The 20,948-nt window shown below is 39.4% G+C and overlaps 1 protein-coding gene across 4 annotated transcripts in view; it reads right to left on the bottom strand.

Moving 5' to 3' along the window:
- Positions 1 to 20,948, bottom strand: part of SIRAL1 (SIR2 antiphage like 1) — a 45,505-nt gene that overhangs the window by 18,341 nt on the left and 6,216 nt on the right. For all 4 annotated transcript variants that reach the window (XM_004438448.3, XM_014793708.2, XM_087433902.1 and 1 more), the window contains 2 exons: positions 5,582 to 5,674; positions 1,258 to 1,510 (listed from right to left, as the gene is read on the bottom strand). In XM_004438448.3, the coding sequence (XP_004438505.1) occupies positions 1,258 to 1,510; positions 5,582 to 5,667 (339 nt within the window). In that variant the 5' untranslated portion in view covers positions 5,668 to 5,674. Of the gene's footprint in view, positions 1 to 1,257; positions 1,511 to 5,581; positions 5,675 to 20,948 lie in introns of those variants that run through there.

Genomic DNA, 20,948 nt, shown 5'->3' with positions numbered 1-20,948 from the left:
GTTTATTGTTGTTATTATCTACTACTTAATGAAGGAAATCATACGGTATTTGACCTTCTCCCTCTGACTTATTTCACTTTGCATTATACCCTCAATGTCCATCCATGTTGTCACAAATGGCTGGATTTCATCGTTTCTTATGGCTGAGTAGTATTCCATTGTGTATATATACCACAGCTTCTTTATCCATTCGTCCCTTGATGGGCACTTAGGTTGCTTCCAAGTCTTATTTTATTTACCTACTTACTTACTTTATTTATTTATTTATTTATTTTTGTGAGGAGGATCAGCCCTGAGCTAACATCCGTGCTAATCCTCCTCTTTTTGCTGAGGAAGACCGGCTCTGAGCTAACATCTATTGCCAATCCTCCTCCTTTTTTTTTCCCCAAAGTCCCAGTAGATAGTTGTATGTCATAGTTGCACATCCTTCTAGTTGCTGTATGTGGGTCATGGCCTCAGCATGGCGGAAGAAGCGGTGCATCAGTGTGCGCCCGGGATCCGAACCCGGGCCGCCAGTAGCGGAGCGTGCGCACTTAACCACTAAGCCACAGGGCCGTCCCTAGACTAACTCTTAATGACACTTCTCTCCTATAGGCCCTAGGGCCTGGGGGGAAAATATCAACATTACTAATTGACTTTTTAAGGAGTAAGAGTTATTTTTTTTTAAAGGTGCACTTGACTTACTAAGATTTAGAACAAGCTTTGGCTACTCTATTATTTTCAAATATATCTTAAGTGAATCCTGATTTCTAAGACAAAGCAAGACAAGGAGGCCCTTTAACCATTCAGGAATTGGTATCCAACTCAGTTTGATAAAACAAGACCAAATTCCTTATAAATATTTTGAGTGATCACCCTTAAAATGAACATTAAAAACTGGTGTTGCTTCATCCATAAAATGATTAAGAATTATCTCTAATCTTTCTGAGGTTCCCTAAAAGGCATAGATACCAGAGAACACAGCTTTTATAGCGGTGAGTGTAGAAAAAGTAAATTCAAAACACAGCAATAATGAGACAGTGGTCTCATTTTTGTACAAACAAAGGCCTCAACATTATCATCATCTCACACACACACACACACACACTGAAATGAGGTCAAGATATCTACCCTGAATAGCATCCAAAAACAGACATTTTGCAGAAGAGACAAATGTTATGCAAATCTACAAGCTAGAAGTGAATATCCTTATTACATTCAGGATTCACCATGGTTTCAGGAAATGTCAAATGCCAGGGCACACGGGAGGGTACTCACAGGAGACAGTTTCTGGATAAGGTCGTGGGCAACATGGATAAGGTTCTTGTCTTCATGGAGACATTTCTGAAATTTTTTGCTCTCCTCGTCTTCCAGAAGATCAAAATCAATGGCAGCATCCAGTAAGGCCTGAATTAACCCCTTCCAAGACTTCAGGGCTGGAACCTGAGGTGCAACCGCAGCGCTAATGCCTGTTCCAATCACCAGCACAAGCTCCCGAGGCTTCTTAGCTTTTAAGCTTGGAAGCAGCTTCCTGAAAAAGTCAAACAAACGAGAGGATTAGGAACATCCAACAGATACGAGGCACATGGAAAGGCTGTCACGGTTTCCAGCTATAACTTTTATAGTTGCAAAGATGACAAGTACCAGTTCCTGACACCTCTCCAAAGCGGCTTAAGCAAAAAGACCAGAATATCGTGCCAGTGCTTGCTGAAAAACAAAATAATAAACCTACTTCAGGAATCCTAAAAAGCAAGCTTAAAATCAGTTTTTTCCTTCATCGTCCTCTCAGACTAAGGAGACCCACCAATATTAGGAAAAGGTCCAATTATATTACAGCTCAGCTGAGTTCTGCTAACTAAATTATATTTTCAAAAAACATGCTTGATTTGGATCCCAGAGAGAAAAGAAACCCATATAAATTAAATTCGTATTGTTCAGAAATGTAGAACAGGAGATGAAAGAAAGCCAATAAAAAATTTAAGCCCAAATTTCATGAACATTATTAAGATAAAATTTGAGCATGACTAAAATGGAGCATGAGATAGTCAAATATGGGAACAAATTTGCCTTCAGTTTTGTTCTAGATATCCTCAAGCCAAAAAAAAAAAAAGTGGCCAACAGAATTCTGAAAACACAGGAGCCTCACACATCTAAATAAACAAAGAAATAACTATTCAACAGATACGACAAAAAGTGAGAAACACTCCTCTCTTCCCACGATAAGCAGAGAGTTCCATCCTGACGCAGCTATGTGAGACAGCATGGGTACAAGGTTCTGCGTTTTGGTTCTCTATCCCACTTCATTCCAGAAACTATATTAAAATCTGTTTGAAATATATTTATTCACTTGAATTTTTGCTGATGGCATGTTTTTTCCAAGAAATGGCTTTTCTCAAACTTTTTCCAAATAATAAAATGAAAAGAAAAAGGATCTGCATTTTGGCATACCTAATGCAAGAAAGGAACAGTACTTTTAGCCTTGGGAAACCTGGTTTTGGGGAAACAGCCTCTACAACTGCCTTCCCTATCTCCAACTCCTGCATGCAGTCATTCAACAAATACAAAAACCTATGAAGTACCAGACACTATGGTAGGCACTAGTGATGTATCTATGGACAAAACAGAGTCCCTGGTCACAAAAGTTTAGTCTGCTGGAAAAGACTGATAATAGACATTAGAAGCAAATGATGAAAAATGAGTTTCAGTTCCAGGGAATCAAGACAGTGAAGCATACACAAATATATACTCACAGGAAATTTCTAGAAGGAGTCACAAGAACTGTAAATAGTGGCTAACTCTAGGGATTGGGGAAAATAAGGATTTTTACTTTTCATTTGATTATGCTGTACTATTTGAATTTTTTACCTCATCATTATAGATCTGAGGTATAATTTTCCCTAATTTAAGACTTCCAGTTAAAAAGAAACTGTATTTCATTTCTGGTTCTTCCTAAAACCACTAAACAATAGCAAAGTAATTTTTTTAGAAGACACAAATTCATAAAGAGTAGAAAAGGAAAAGATGATAGCAGACAACAAAATTTTAGAAGTTGTAAAGTAATAACTGATTCCCTCTGTGGAATCCTGGGAACATTCAGGTACATCTGAAGGTAAGGTGCAGGGGGACCAAAATCAGAGAAGTCATTGCCAGGCTGTGTTAGCAGCAGTTAGAACTCTAAGCCTGGAGGCTTGCCTTCCAGAGAAGTTGAACCAAAGGATTCTGTATTTGACAACACTGTGCACAGCTCGGGGAGGGGGATTAAGTAAAAATCTGTATATGAAATATAAGATTCTCCCCTGCCCCCTTCTCCCACAGGAAGACTCCCAGACACTGGCAGTCAACCATATACCTGTACCCCATCCCCCAACCAGTCAGGATATGGGAGGATTTCTCTTTGGGGAAAATGGCCAGCGTGAGAGAAAAGACCTACAGATTCCAACGGGTGGGAGTTTGTCAACTGTAGGACCTGGCCCATGCTGGATACCCAGAGTGAAGCCCATCCGCCACCAAACCCCTGATGCCCAGTCTCTAATTGGCTTTTTTTTTTGTGAGGAAGATCAGCCCCGAGCTAACATCCGTGCTAATCCTCCTCTTTTTTTGCTGAGGAAGACTGGCTCTGAGCTAACATCTATTGCCAATCCTCCTCCTTTTTTTCTTCCCCAAAGCCCCAGTAGATAGTTGTATGTCATAGTTGCACATCCTTCTAGTTGCAGTATGTGGGATGCGGCCTCAGCATGGCCGGTGAAGCGATGCGTCGGTGCGCACCCGGGATCCAAAACCGGGCCGCCAGTGGCAGAGCGCGCGCACCTAACCGCTAAGCCACGGGGCCGGCCCTCCAATTGGCTTTTTAGTGTTTTCTCTTAAATATGAACAGACAAACAAGGGTCACCTTACATTTGAACAAAGCCCCCACCATGAGAGTTACACCAAAACAAACTAGCAAATAGAAAGGAACTTGGAGGAAATGAGACAATACAGGCAAGAGAAGAAAAATTGAAAAGAAAACAATGACATCCTCACATAGATTTTTAAAAATGGCATCTATGAAACATGAACAGAATGCTATAAGAAAGGGATGGGCAAACAAAAAGAGTTCTTGGAAATTAAAAATATAACAGAAATAAAAAATTCATAAGGTTGGAAGATTAACTGAGAAAATCTCTGAGAAAGTAGAATGACAAAAATAAAAGTGATAGAAAAATATAAGAAAATTAGAGACTTAATCCAAAAGATCCAACATCTGAATACCAAGAGTTCTATAATGAAAGAATACAGAAAAAACTGTAAAGGAAATTATCAAATAAGTAACACAGGAAAATTTCTCCCAAGTGAAACTATGAGTAGCCACCTTGAAAGAGTCACCCAATATTCAGACCCACAGGAAGATATACCATCGTAAAATTTCAGGTTACTGAGAATAAAATAACCATCCTTACAAGCTTCTAATGAGAAAAGAAGAAGAGGTCATATAATACAAAGGACTAGGGATCAGAATAGAGTGGCTGTTTTGGCAGGAACATTTAGATGTTAGCAGAGACTAAGCAATGACTTCATAACTCAAAGGAAAATGGTTTCCTAACTAAAATTGTACACTTAGCCCAATCATCAAATAAATGTAAGAGTATAATAAAGACGTTTTCAAATGTCTCCAAAAATTCTTCTCCTGTGGATCCTTACTAAGGAAGCTACTAAGGATATTTTTCAGCAGAATGAAGCTACTGAGGATATTTTTCAGCAAAACAAAAAGGAAGACATGTGATCCAGGAAACAGGGGATTGATGTACAAGGAGAGATGTACAAGGAATCCTCACGGGGATGGGAAATGGTAAAACGGCAAATATCAGCAACGCAGCAGCGGGCCTAGAGAACCACCGTCGGGAGTGGAGTACAGTCCGGGGGAAGAATCCAGGAAACAAATTAAACTAGTAAAGAACTGCTGTGTGTCAGCATTCTAGGAGATTTACTCTTCTGTCACAGAGTTCGAGGATAAATTAGGTACACAGATAACAAGGCAAACAAAAAAAAAATAAGACAATCTTTAATAACTTGGAGAAAAAAATGGACAAGAAATGTAATCATGAGGCTCAGCTATGAACACTACTTATACAGTCATATAATATGAATATTAAAAAACGATTTAACCAAAAATTGTAATATAAAACACACTGGGGGTTGTAGGAAGAGTATATGATGTGTGTGGGGGGGGCAATACGGGAAGAGGATCCATGAGAACAAGCCTAATCCATATCTTTAATACCTGGAAATAGATAAAACCCAAAACTAAAAAATAGCAGTATACATATGGTATTTAAAAATATGGATGTAAACAGTAGAAAAAACAAATAAAAAAGTTGAAAGTGATTGTCTCTGAGGAGACACCCCAAGGCATTATGAGTCTTGAAGTACTGACTTTGAAAATTATGTACATTTATGACTTTCACAAAAAATAAAAATTAAATCCAAAATAAAAATAATTTACTTTTATATGAAGGTCAACATTAATTAGTGAAAACTACCAGGACACAGGGCAAGTTCATTATTTTTCATTATCTACCATTAACCGTAATCTACTATGTTACTCAGATTCCTTTCCCTTGTTTACCTGGGCTTTTTGGTGGGGGGTGCGCCATCATTGAAGAATCCAAAAATCTTGTCTATATCGGAGGCCTGGCTCCCTGTAGAAGCCATCCAGTTTCTAAAATAGATTAAACACCATGGACCACAATTAGATCTGTAAAGTACACCATTCAAAGCACACACATTAAGCAGTTTCAATAAGCTGCACACAGTAACAGTGTTTTAGAGGTATCCTCTGCTTAACAGAAATTCATTAATTAATGTGTCCCAAACTTAAGGAATTAAACTCATGTAAAAGAAAGTAACCTCAAAGTTATGACTTTGGTGCTCCATATTGTCATCCTACTTTTGCTCCTGAAGGCTCCCTCCTACCCCCCTACCACCAAAAAAACCCAAAAACCAATGTCAATTCATGTCAATTATTGGCCATCACTTTGTAGAGCCTAAGAAATTCCTGTTATTCTCCCAGGAGGCAGGCTTGGGAAAGACTCAGGAGATGAAAACAACCCATGGATAAGTGTGCTGATAACCTCCAATTATCCACTTACCATCAGCTAAAGAAATCACTGGTGAAGAACAGGACAATCAATACTAATTTGCTGATTGCTGACTGTTAGACATTCCTTGTTGCTGGACAACTGTGTCCTCACAGGCAGTGAGGCATGTCTCTCTAGCTAAACACAGAATGGACTGAGACACTGAGATCAATGGGAAAGACATTATCAAGCAAAGATGTATGAAAAATGACCAATTATGATCAGATGATGGGCTACTAGCAAAAGTAAAAGAATGACCATGGATTAGAATGAGAACAACAAAAGACCCCAAAGAACCAAATAAATCCTGAGAAAAAAGAACAAAGCTGAAGGTATCACATCCCTGATTTCAAAATATACTACAAAACTACAGTAACCAAAACAGCATGGTACTGGCACAAAAACAGACACAAGATCAATGGAACAGAATTGAGAGCCCAGAAATAAACCCACACATCTATGGACAGCTAATTTTTGACAAGGGAGCCAAGAACATACAATGGAGAAAGGAAAGTCTCTTCAAAAAATGGTGTAAGGAAAACTGGACAGCCACATGCAAAAGAATGAAAGTAGACCATTATCTTACACCATACACAAAAATAACTCACAATGGATTAAAGGCTTGAATGTAAGACCTGAAACCATGAAACTTCTAGAAGAAAACATAGGCAGTAAGCTCTTCGACATTGATCTTAGCAGCATATTTTCAAGCATCACGTCTGACTGGGCAAGAGAAACAAAAGAAAAAATATACAAATGGGACTACATCAAACTAAAAAGCTTCTGCACAGCAAAGGAAACCATCAACAAAACGAAAAGACAACCTAACAATTGGGAGAAGGTATTTGCCCACCATACATCTGATAAGGGGTTAATCTCTAAAATATATAAAGAACTCATGCATCTCAACAACAAAAACCTAACAACCCAATTAAAAAATGGGCAAAAGACCTGAACAGACATTTCTCCAAAGAAGATATACAGATGGCCAACAGGCACATGAAAAGATGTTCAACATCACTAATTATCAGGGAAATGCAAATCAAAACTACAACGAGATATCACCTCACGTCCATCAGAATGGCTATAATTAACAACACAGGAAACAACAAGTACTGAAGAGAATGTGGAGAGATGGGAACTCTCATACACTGCTGGTGGGAGTGTAAACTGGTGCAGCCACTATGGAAAACAGTATGGAGATTCCTCAAAAAATTAAGAATAGAACTACCATACAGGGCCGGCCCTGTGGCTTAGTGGTTAAGTGCGTGCGCTTCGCTGCCGGCGGCCCGGGTTCGGATCCCGGGTCCGCACCGAGGCACCACTCCTCCAGCCATGCTGAGGCCGCATCCCACATACAGCAACTAGAAGGATGTGCACCTATGACAGACAACTATGTACTGGGGCTTTGGGGGAAAAATAAATAAATAAAATCTTAAAAAAAAAAAAAAAAAAAAAAAATCTTAAAAAAAAAAAAAAAAAAAAAAAAAAGAACTACCATACGATCCAGCTATTCCATTGCTGGGTATTTATACAAAGAACATGAAAACACCAATGCGTAAAGATACATGCACCCCTGTGTTCAATGCAGCATTATTCACAATAGCCACGACTTGGAAGCAACCTTGGTGCCCATCAAGGGACGAATGGATAAAGAAGATGTGGTGTATATATATACACAATGGAATACTACTCAGCCATAAAAAAGATGGAATCTGGCCATTTGTGACAACATGGATGAACCTTGACGGTATTATGCTAAGCAAAATAAGTCAGAGGGAGAAAGTCAAATACTGTACGATCACACTCATAATAACAACAAACACATAGAGACAGAAATTGGATTGGTGGGTACCAGAGGGGAAGGGGGCTGGGAGGAGGGTGAAAGGGGTGATTAGGCACATGTGTGTGGTCATGGATTGTAATTAGTCTTTGGGTGGTGAATATGATGTAATCTACACAGAAATCGAAATATAATGATGTACACCTGAAATTTATATAATGTTCTAAACCAGTTACCGCAATTAAAAAAAACTGTAATGAGAAGTTTTAATTGCTCAAAATTTTAGTGAACTTGCTAAATCTAAAAACCATTAATTCTAAAATAGCAATGTTTTAAATAGTGTGTACACACACACGATACAGAAGACAATACATATTACCAGAGTTTTGGGTGTTTTATTATCTTTCATTGTCAATATTTAGAAAGAACTGAATTACTAATGATTATTTGAAGTTTATTGTTTTATTAGAAAGTTTTTTTTTCTTTTTTTTTTGCTGAGGAAGATTCGCCCTGAGCTAACATCTGTGCCCATCTTCCTCTACTGTGTATGTGGGTCGCCACCACAGCATGGCCATTGACAACTGGTGTAGGTCAGCACCCAGGAACCAAACCCTGGCTGCCGAAGCGGAGCACACCGAACTTAACCACTAGGCCACAGAGTCGGCCCTGAAAGATTTTTCTTTATTAAAATATTTTTTAAAGTTTGCTGAATTACTTTTTCTGGTAAATAGAAGGCTTGGTTCCTCACGCCGCATCCCATCACACACAATGGAATTCCTCTTTCATGTCATAGTCATTAGGAAACTAGGAATCACAAACTCACAGAAGTGAGAGTTAGGAAGTAGATCATCTTTCTACTCAAATTTTTGATTCTGTTGGTGAGAAAGCTGGGGCTCAGAGAAGACAGATGAATTACTTAACTCAGTAAATCTTGCCTTCACTTAATAATTATCTGAGATGCTTGTTACAAGTATATGTTCTTAAAGATAAACTCTATTAATTAATTTAAAAGACAGTGTATGTGCCTGGGCTCTAATCCCAAATTACTGAACCAGAATCTCCAGAATCTTCAGGGGATTCTTATGATGAGGCAAATAAGAAACACCTAAATGAAATGCAAACAATTTTTCTACAATCCAACTATTTTGGTAAATGCAGGACGCACACCAGGCACACCATATGCCATTCTCCCTTCCTGTAAGTGCACACATTACTGATCACCATCTAACAGCCTCCCAGTTTGCTAATGCCAATAGGCAGGATTAATCGCCAATAAAATATTCCCGTGAAGTCCTAATTTATGTGAAGTTGTGTCCTACTCTAAAGTCGAGTCTATGCTCTATGACTGGAGAAGCAGTGGTCAAAGAGTGGGTACTTCCACCACATACAGGACAAGCCATTAGTTTGGGGACATTTTTTAAAAGTACACAATGAAAAGTGTATATGCTTATGCTCCTTCCTTAAAAATGGTTCCATAAATCCACCATCTTACACCCATGTAATCCACAAATTACACCCATGTAAAAAATATGGATATCTCTGCATATTGAGAAAGATAAAAGTAAAGTACAGAGAAAAGTAATTCAATGTTTATTAAGTTTTGAAGACAGACACATTCAGAATTCAATGCTCAATTCGGCTACTAAACCAGAGTTTTAACAAACTCTCATACAGTACTTATCACATGCCAAACACTACTGACAAATATTAACTCACATAATCCTCATAACCATATAGAGTACTACTATTATCCTATTTTAGTGATGAGAAAACTGAGGCACAGACAGGCTGGGGGCCATAACTCAAACCAAGGCGCCTGCCTCCCAAGTCCATGCTCTTAACCACACTATTACAACCTAAAAATGTTCTCCAAGTAGTAGCTTCTCAACTTTTTGTTTTTAATTTGCAGTCCAAAACTATCAAAAAAAAAAAGAAGCTCCCACATTCTAGAAAGCAGATTTATTTGAAATAATTCTGTGATGCTTAGTAGATGTTGTATGACTAGGCACTCTGCTGATGCAATGGCAGTCAACTAAATTCAGAAGCCGAATAAAACGTGTTCTGGTGACAAGCATGACTTGTACTTCCCACCATCACTAATCTACCAGAACCCTAGATCAGACCCGTCATTTTCTCCTGGAAAATACGCAAGGTCATTTTTGCTGCATTCTATTTCTGACAGATGGCCAATTCTTGGTGTCTACACCTGAATACTAAGCTTTTTTAATTTTTTTCTTTACAGAGTCAACTGTTCTGAAGGTCTATTCCATCTACATAATTTTAGAGAATTAAATATGGCCAACAGCTACTGACAAGTTGTTACTGGAACGTTTTGCCTCCTCTTACTTAGGAACTGAATGAGGAGGACTGCAATCTGCCCACGTTACATTTGATCACATACTCACCCTGTTTTCTAACAGGATCACATCTCCTCCTCAGTCTGAAGGATGCCTCGTGTGATACAATCTCACATGTACTCCCCAGTGGCATCTAAGCATAAACCACATCTTATTCCTTCTAGGGCACTGTTTCAGAAAAACATCTGTTTTAGCATCTACCCTAAACAATACGCAGTGACTGCTAAAGAGCTTCCAAGCTAACTGTGAAAATCTTACACAGAATTCCTAACGTGCATCAACTGGTTCGCACATTAACTTCTTTATGTGATCACTACTTGAGTCTTCATTTTAGTGGGATTTGCTAGGCATAGCAGAGGTGGAAAAAGCTTTTCTGCCACAAGAAAACAAAGGCACTTACTTGTGGCAGCACTTCATTATTCCAATTACTGCTAAGCCACTGAGAAATCCTTCAAGGCCAACAGAATTCAGCAATGTAAAAGTCAGACACCTGGTAAATGCTGAGAAAAGTAATAGCAACCTCATTAACAGATTTTTTAAGGCCTAAGTCTTCACATAAGATAGGACACTTATACTTTGAAACCTGTCAGCTTGGCAGGAAATAGAAGGCTTATATCTGGTCGATGAAAAAGGGAAAAATCAAGGCAAGTGTTCTAGGAAAAATCCATTAAGAAACACACAAAAGAGACAAGATAAAAGGGACTGTTTTTGAAATTAACTTTGTACAAACTAGAGGACTTGTGGATTTGAAAACATCAAAGAATCCCAGAATCCCAGTCGTTCTTGCTTTCACAGCATCTGGGTGCTAGCAAAGACAGCAAGACCTGGTTCCTTTTTCCATGTAAGCAGCAGAGTGAGGTCTCCCAGCCTGCTTCCTTCATGCCGATCTGTGTGTCTTCCTGTGCTTCCCGTGTGTAGTCTTCAGCTCAAACAAATGACACACCAGAAGGAACGCAGAAGAACACATTTTGGTATATGGGTGGATGGAACAAATCAAAAGGAGAGATAAGTTCTAACGATGGCGCTTTTGCCTGGAAATAAAAGATCTACAGAGGAATAGCTTGAGAAGGGGGTACACTTCTGGCTTTAAAAGATCAGTTGTATTTACAGCAAGCTTTCTCCCCTTCTATTTTAAAAAACAGGAATAAAGATTGGCTTATTTCTCTAGCATAAACATAGAAAAGGGTTAACTTCATTTTTTTAAGAGAAGAAGACAGTCATCCTCGAACTTGGAAGAAATCAAATCCCTCTAATTGTGGCTTTTGGACTAATTCCAACACATCTGGTTTTTAGCAACTGTTGGGGGGAGGGAGGAGGAAAAAGATACCCAGTATAAGGTACAAAAGAGCACTCAACCAGCTCAGTGACAATTAACAAATTAAATATTTTACTCAGGTAGTTGATAAATTCAGTTCTATAATGTAGATTTCAGCCTTTCCTATCAGTGTATAAAACAAATGTTCCACTCTTCCTTCTAATGCACACAGAGAGATGGAAGTGATATACAGGAATTACATCCAGACGTGCCAGGATTTGATTCCTCTGTGTCCACAGTCTTGAAGTATTTCCTCTTCCTCTGGTTAACTTACTCTGCTCCTACTTTTATCCTGAAATTGCATGTGCCTGACATCCTCTACCTTCTGTCAGGTAACATCTGTATCACACCCATTTCCTGAAGAGTTGCTTAACGTAGTCACTGAAAAAAGGGCAGATTGAGACGATTGATACCATTTATTCTTGGGATTTTACCAGCAAACAACGACCCATATATGAACAAAGGGAGAATGACTTCATCCGAGGTAGGTTTTATGAAAGACTTTAAGGGTTGAGTGATAAAACCCAAAATTTTAGAAAGCTTTTTAACTCAAGTCCCAAAATAAACCACATTGGGAGCTAGGCTCACGAGCTGAGATGTTGTTTATATCAGTTATTTTCAATTATAAAGCCAAAGTAACACACATATAGAGAACAAAACTGTTTCCAAAAGGGATAAGGGAACATCCAAATTAAAATCTGATTTGAATTAGAAGTTGGTGACGGAAGTTGATGATTTTTACTGTGCAAAGAATAGCAACTTCCTTCTTTGTCATTGCTTCCTTCCTGTGAAGCTTCTGAGAAGGTATATCCTGAAAACAATGACACGTGTTGCTAAGGAAGACTTTTAAAATACTTAATAAAAATATCTTCCATGTCTCAACTAGTACAATCATACAAACAATTTCATCACAAATGACATAGGCTATTCATTAGAAATAAGATTAAATAAATCCTTAAGGGTAAGATTTTATGTTCTAGTGAGTCCTTAAAGACTAAATTCCTCCTATTAAGACAGTGTCAGTTATGTATGGTGATACCCTCAACTGTTTACTTTTCACGCCAGCAGAGTACACAGAACATGCTGCGTACAAATGCAGATTCCTGCAAGTCTGGGCGATCCCAGAAGATGTCATCATTAGAAAGGACTGCTCTACGAGCTGAAATTTGACAAGTCTTAAGGAACGGAAGACGTTTCTGTCATAATAAAAATTAAAATATTTAGTAAGAATATCCCACCTAATCTTCACCCCTTTTCACTTTCTTGAGGTTTTCTGACTTCAACAGTGCTGAGTTTGACAATTGAAAAAAAGTTATTATTTTGACAATGCGAAGCTTGGCAAATGTTATGATTAAAAATTAAAAATCCAAGTGTAGCTGAAGGTTAATAGTGATTAAGTGAATTCACCGCCAACATCAGGTGAAACATCTCAGAGGTCCCTATATTGTGGCCACGTAATCCGAACTCGATTAACGGCAAAACCGAGGACAGAATACAACAAAGATACAAAGCAGATCTGCTTCATGATTATTCTCAGAGTTAACTGAAAGGAAAATAAATAAAATGTTCTGCAAAATTAAGATAAACAAAAAGAAATCACTCAAGTCCAATTTACTCATTGCTTTTGAGCTCATGTTCAAGTGCACAATATCTTAGACATAATGGATAAAAAATAACTGAATAGACACCCATCTTAGGTTCTTAATTACATTTAAAATTCAGTTATCGGAATACCCAATAACGAGGGATTTAAGAATAAGCTTGCTTTGAGGGCATTCAATTTTTCTTTTAATTTTGTCCTTCAACAGCTATTAAACGTCTCCTAAATGCTAGGCTCCTGATCTTCCCCTGTAGGATGACACTGGAACTGGAGGCCTAACGAGGTCGTGTCACTTCCTTTTAAAGAAAAAGAAAGTAGACCACTAAATTTTGGGGTGATTCACATGCAGTCCTATCTAGAGGAAGGAGAGAAAAGTCCAGGAAAATTTTTCCAGGCCCTTCTAACTTGCAGTTAAATGAACTTGTACCGTTTTCCCTTTTACTGTGAGAAGAAAGCAGAATGTTTTGCCTCAGAAAGTCCGAGACCCGTGCCTCTGAGCGTCCTCGAGCGACCTCACCTCAGCTTCCACCTCCTGGGAGACTAAGCTGGAAGCAAGGGACAGCGACCACAGACGGGACTCCAATGTCAAAGGATCATGCCAACTGGGAAAGGAGTCGGCGAGAAAGAAGTACAGGAAACTACAGAGGGATACTCTCTATATAAACACTCCAGAAATAAAACAAAATTCAGAAACAACATGGGAACAGATTAGTTATGAGCAGGTACGGCAGGAACAGCTCTAGTGATCTCAGGGACAAACTGAGGCTGGTTCTTTATCCAGAGCACCGTGCACCTGAAACAAGAACGATGCTGGATCTCTCAGTTCCAGGATCATATACTGAACGTATATCAATATAATACACTTCCTGTGCACCTGACTCGGGCGGTATTCTACCATCTTAGTCATTGATTAGGACCTTATGAAAGTAGCATGCCCGAGTTAAGACTGGAAACTTAAGAAACACAGGGAAAATTTCACAGAGTCAAAGAACAGAAAATGTAGACTGCCACATAAAAATGGTAACAGAGCTTGAGCAACTGAGCTTGAAAGAAATCAGGGAGGTAACCAAACCTGTCCTTACCAGGCAGTTTCGCCCTAAGCCCAACGTTCACCCCATCACTGCCCCTCTTAGAGATAGGTGCACTTGGCGCCTTTGCCATCCTTTGCTATAAAACAAAGCCTTTTGCCTTTTAACTGGAGATCTATAAATTGGAATAAAATTTTCACTGTTTACTAAACGCTAGGTCATATCAGCATGGGATCCAACATCAGTTTTTTATTCACAGGAAAAGATTTTTGTTTGTTTGTTTAACTGCCCTATGAAATGAATTTAAGAAACTTTTGTGTTACTTTGGAAGTACCTAATTCAAGTTAAGACATGAGTCTGGGTGTGTACAGATTACCAACCGCAGAACATTCATGGGATGGAAATTCTTTGCCTAATTAGTCATCTATTTTGGCTTACGAACTTTCTGAAATCGACTGAGGAGAAACCAGTTCCTAGACAGTTCAGGAACTGCCTCCCTCCCTCTGGACACACTGGCTCTCTCTTGTTCCTCAGACAGGCCTGCTGCGCTCTGCCTGGGGCCCTGTCTTGGTACTGCTGTTCCTTCAGCCTGGATGCTCCTCCCCTGTGTGTCTGCACAGGTTTCCAAGCCTTTGTTCAACACACATTCTCAATGATGCTACCTAACCTGACCATCCCCAATTGAAAACTGCACCCTCCTCGCTCACTGCATTAACTGTTCTTTTTATTTCTAACATACTAATTACATTATTAGCATAATAAATATACTAATTATGTTTAGTATTCACCATCTGCCTCCTCCCACTGGAATGTAAGCTCCTCAAAGTAGGGATCTTTGTTTATCCTAGGACAGTGCCCGGCACATAGTAGGCATTCAAATATTTACTGCATGAGCTCATTCAAATGCAAGATGTTGCTCATGATTAGCATTACAAGAAAGAAATTTATTGTGCAACAGAAAGAGCATTTCCAATTAAAAGAAACACCATTACTGCTTTTAATTCAAGGACCATAAAAAGCCATTTCATTCTTTAAATGGAACAAATGGGAAATGGCAAATTCCTGTGAAAACTGTATGCACAGTAAATCAACATTCAGACTATCATTTTTCAGACATGCCCACCTCATAGCAGTGAGTGAAGACAACCGGATTCTAGCAGGCAAAAGGATTTCAGGTTTAATGTTTCAAGACTAATTGAACATTTTATACGTAAATCATTTTATTTTTACAACTCAAGTTTCTCATATCTTAAGATGTAAACTGATTTTTTTGTGTGTGAGGAAGATTAGTCCTGAGCTAACATCATTGCCAATTCTCCTCTTTTTGATGAGGAAGACTGACCCTGGGCTAACATCCATGCCCATCTTCCTCTACATTATATGGGACGCTGCCACAGCATGGCCTGACAAGTGGTGCGTCGGTCCATGCCCGGTATCTGAACCTGTGAACCCCAGGCCGCTGCCAAAGCGGAGCACGTGAACTTAACTGCTGCGCCACTGGGCCAGCCATGTGAACTGGTGTTTAAGGGTGGATTTTTAAGGCAAGAACTCTTCCTGGCAAATGACTCAAGGACATCAGTATTCAGGGCTAAGAAATCAGTCTCTCGTATTACACATATTAAATCTATCTAAAGGACTTCCTAACTAGAGAATAAGAAAAGCTTATGTAACAGCAAAAGGGATTTCAGAACACAAATCGGATTAAGCCATGGTTTAAAATCATTGAACAGCTTTTCACCGTGTTTAATAAAATTACACTCCTCATCACGGCTACAAGACCTGGCATGCTCTGACATCTGCAGTCCTCTCTACAACATCCCATCCAGCCTCCCCCTCCATCACCAGGCTCTAGAGCCACACAGGACCCATCACACACTTTCCTGGCTCACACACACAACTCTGCTTAGAGTGATATATTCTACGACGACCTCTGCCCCCATCCCATCCTTTGGTGTCAGCTTCAATACGACCTTATGTGGTCTGGTGATCCACTCCTGCACCCTAAGTCCCTCATTTATACCTCAGCTCCTTATTTGCATCTCTTAACACTTGCAATTACTGGCGTCTCCCCTAAGAATAAAAGCTCTTTCAAGACAAGTACAGTGTCTGTCTTATTTATCATCATATCCCCAGCCCCTAGCACAGTCTCTGTTATATAGTAAGTGTTTACACAGTGTAGTAAATGTTCAAATATTTGCTGATTGAATGAGTGTGTACCTACCATGAGTTAACTTAAAGTCTAAGAGATCAAGTGATACTTTTAATTTTACAAGCTGTAAAAAACAGGACGAATGAGTAAAGTTGTAGTATTGTTTCTTTTATGCCAAATACATTCTTCAACTGATACCCATTGCTCACCTGTTTAAGGCTAATATTTATCTCTACAAATAAAAATATTCATGGGACCAGCCCGGTGGCATAGCGGTTAAGTTCGCGCGTTCCACTTCGGCAGCCTGGGGTTCGTCTGTTCAGATCCTGGGCGTGGACCTGCTCACTGCTCATCAAGCCATGCTGAGGCGATGTCCCACATAGAAGAACTAGAAGGACCTACAACTAGGATATACAACTATCTACTGGGGCTTTGGGAAGGAAAAAGAAAAAGAGGAAGATTGACAACAGATGTTAGCGCAGGGTCAATCTTCCTCAAAACAAAAAAACAAAAGAAAACAACCAATTTACCAAAAAAATGCTCCATTAAAAAAAAATTATTCACATGCTTTGGAGGAGTCTTCTCTACCTTTTGGTTTTTCTCCTTCCCAACTCATGAAAAGAAACTAAGATCACATAGTACTTTTATAAAAAGTCTATAGATTTGTTTTATAAAACAAAGCTACATGCACTTAATCCTCAGTCCACTTCTACTGTGGTTTTCCTGTGACCTGGCCATGATTATATTCTGTACATGCTGGTAGAGTTTAAAATGAGAGGAAGTGTATTAGCCACGGTTGCTCAATTTTCATGTTCAAGTATCTCTTAAACGCCAGGTACTGTGCTAACAATATTACTATTACCGCATCCAGCTCACCTCCACCAAGCAGCATACAGCATTTATAATGAGCCAGGCACTGTTTTCTATACTTTCTAAATGTTCACTGCTATATGAAGTCGATACTATTATCATCACATATCAGATATCATAGATAATGGAATCAAGGCACAGAGATGTTAAGTAACTTGTTAAAGGTCACACAGCTATTACACAGTAGACATGGGACGCTGACTCCAGAGTCCATGTTGTGAAGACACTGTACAACACTATCTCACCAAAGATGACTAAGACCATACCCATAAGGGCCATACCCTTGAAAAGTCTCCCAACTTTTAGGGGAAACAGAACTGTAAACAAATATTGATAACACATTTGTGCTAAGTTTAATATACATGTAAGAAGTACAGAGGAGATTAACAACTGTGCCTGAGGAAGACCAAGGAAAGCTTTATGGGAAATAGATATCTTCATGGTAAAATTCAATGAAATTAGTATTTATCTTCCTTCACCTCTTGGAAGCATTTGACACTTAATTCCACGCTCATCTCCTGGATACTGTATTTTCTGGTTTTCCTCCATCCCTCTAGTGGAAGCTCTTTTTCCTCTACCCATTCCTGAAAAGTGGAGGGTCCTCAGGGTACTGCTTCAGATTCCCCAGTCTAATCACTTTACATATTCCCTCCCCTTCCCACTCCATCTACTCCAACGGTTTAAAATACCAACTAAACGCTAATGACTCCCAAATCCATACTTTCAGCTCAGAGCCCTCCTGTGTTTCAGACCCAGGAGATATCTACTCAAAAGTTTCAGTTACACAGCCCCTCAAAACTCAAAAGGTACTTAAACAGTACTTCAAATTTAAAGGTCAAAAAACAGTTCTACAACCGGTCGCTTACCATGTGTGCTGGTCTCTGAAAGACAGAAATCACCTCTGCATGGCAGGATTATAGGTGATTATTTCCTTCTTTCTATTTCAAACACCAACACAAGCATTTACTGATTTTGAAAGAACTGTCATATACTTTTAAAATGTACTTGTAAGTACATTCCTTGGATCAATTTCAATAATCCCCTAAGAACAACAGAATGATGGACCAAAGGGAACTTAGGAAAGTGGTTAGCTTGTAACCTTAAACTAGCTGGATACCCTTTTCAGGATATTTGTTTTTTTCCTAATAAAAATTAACTGAAAAATATTCTCTTTGATCTGTAAATGAACTACAAGATGAAAGCACTGTTTAGACCTAATACAAGAATATGAAAGCTGAAAAAAAAGGTATTATCTGCCACAGAGACCACCAGAACCACTAGATAGACTAGGTAAACTTAGAAGAAATAGCTTTAAAAGCATTGTTTTGCTGAGCAGGTAGTGTCAGTCTTAAAAAGTGGTCTTAAAAAGTGAAAATAATTGAGGGAAAAAACTAGGTGACAGAAAAACAGGTTAGGGAGACCTAAAAACACACTTTCCCAACGAGTGGAAGCCAGTGCACGACCAAGGGAGCAATCACAGAGAGCGACAACAGAGCGCTGGGCGGCCGGGCCCAGGGACACGGACGCCTCACCAGGGAGACAGCACCTTCCTCCTGACGAGAAGAGTCACAGGTCACAAGCTGGCACCACAGGAAATACGTGAGCTACCGCGAAGCAGAAAGAGGAAAGGAAAACACCTCGTAATCCCACCTACAATCACTGCTGGTATTTAAGTTTGTTTGGAGAAAAGACGTTTTCAAGAGGAACTCTCGGAGGAAGTGTGAGCATCCTGGTTTCATGGTCATATCAATTTAGAAACTGTCTTCAGTAGAGTTTACCCCTGCTTTTACACCATAAGTTTTCTTATATATAGCTTCCTCTTCTCAGGGTTTTTTTAAAACTTTTCTTCTTTCATTTATCTTAATGTCTTAGTAAAATTAACTTTTTAAAATACTCCAGTAACCTGTGGAGCTATCAAAAGAGCAGCAGAACAAGTTTCTACAGCAGAATACAGAACGCAGCAGTTCACTTATAGTGGCTGAGGGCAGCCAGGAACCTGGGGTGAGTGGGAGCCAGCAGCGAGTGGGTGGAGGGCTGGCCCCTCCCCCGTCCCCAGGGACAGGACTTAACGGATCTCTAACACTGTGCTGAAGCACAAAGTTTTCATCATATGCAGGGGCCTGCCATTATTTTAGGGCTGATATTCATTCTGGCAATAGATCTCAAACCTTCTCCAACGCAGACAGCAGAAAACTAAAGAACTATAATGCACCCTCTTTGAAGTCACCATATCCATACAACAAGAATGAATATTATGAAAAAGGATCAAAGAAAAAGGAAAGATGGGGAGAAAAATCAGAGAAATAAAAGAAGAAAATGCCCCAGAACTGAAAGGACACGAATTTCCAAAATGAAAGAGTCCACTGAGTATCCAGGACTGCAGATGAGGAAAGACCCACACCATGGTACACCATCATTAAATTCCAGAACACCAGGGACACAGAGAATACCCTCAAAACTTCCAGTGAGGGAGAAAAGAAAAAACCAAGCCAACAAAACAGGGTCACATAAAAAGGATCTGAATCACTATGCCTCTAGAGCAATTACAGATACCAGACAGTACGACGCCTTCAAAATTCTAAGAGAAAATTATTTCCAACCTAGAATTCTATAACATTTTCAAACTATCAAACAAGTTTGTAGGCAAAAAAAAGTCATTCAAATATTTCTTAGGAAATAAGCACCTAAGCTAAGAAATGGGACACACAGGTGCCAGCCCAGGAGGAGTGGAGGGCAGTTACTGAATGACATTTGGGTAGTAGTTTCCGAAAGGAAACAGTAAAGAGAGGAGGAAGAAGGTGCAGGGCTCCAGTAAGAAAATGGAAGCGATACATTGGAGCTCATAGGAATTGTTACTGATAAGAATGTGCCTAATATGTTGGAGCATTTGGGAAAAAATTAACAGCAGGATGTGGAAAAAAACAGGCAAAGGCCAATCTAAACAGAAGGAAGGGCAGAGCTGAGACAGACAGATCATCTGGCTCAACGGTGAATGGTATCTGACAGAAGTATAAATACATAAAAGCCGCCTGCTTTAACCAAAAATGACACTACAGCTCTGTTAGGCGGTGGAGGGCATGGAAAGTAGGGAGTGGTGGGGTGCAGGAGCTAAGTCCTAATCTATCACTGCAGGAGATCAACAGGCCAAACACTGGGGGGAAACAAGAACTAACAACATCACAAATGATTTAGAAATGAAGATAATGCTTGAGGAAAGAGGAAAGTAACTGAGCAGCTGCCTCTAAAAAATGAGACTATGAGGTGGGGAGAGTGGAGGGAACTGTTTTGTTTTTTTTTCCATTAGAATTCTTTTAGTACCATCTGACTTTTTAAACCATATACGTACATGAATTACTTTGATAAGAAACAAAATAAAAAGGGAAAAATAGCAACATTTAAAATTTGCCATTTTTCTCTCTACATTTTTAGTAACTTTACCTTTTGTCTGGTATATCCATAATCAAAGGAAACTTGAGCCCAGGCCTCTAGGGTGCTTGCTGGGCAGAAAGGAAGCAGGAAAATGGATTCCTGGGCCCTAACTCAGCATTTACTGAGTCACAGTTTCTAGAGGGATGATCTGTAGATTTAAAAGTACCTCAGGAGCCAGCCTTGAGGGCCTAGCAGTTAAAAGTGCAGTGCGCTCACCGCTTCAGCAGCCCAGGTTCAGGTTCATTTCCTGGTTGTGAAACCACACCACTCGTCTGTCAGTAGCCATGCTGTGGTGGCGGCTCACATAGAAGAACTAGAAGGACTT

The sequence above is a fragment of the Ceratotherium simum genome, chromosome 7 (genome assembly GCF_057802395.1).
Source record: "Ceratotherium simum simum isolate JZ-2026a chromosome 7, ASM5780239v1, whole genome shotgun sequence".
In the NCBI taxonomy this organism is placed as follows: domain Eukaryota; kingdom Metazoa; phylum Chordata; class Mammalia; order Perissodactyla; family Rhinocerotidae; genus Ceratotherium; species Ceratotherium simum.
Note: the sequence above shows the minus strand (reverse complement) of the source record. Positions and strands in the feature narration are given on the sequence as shown.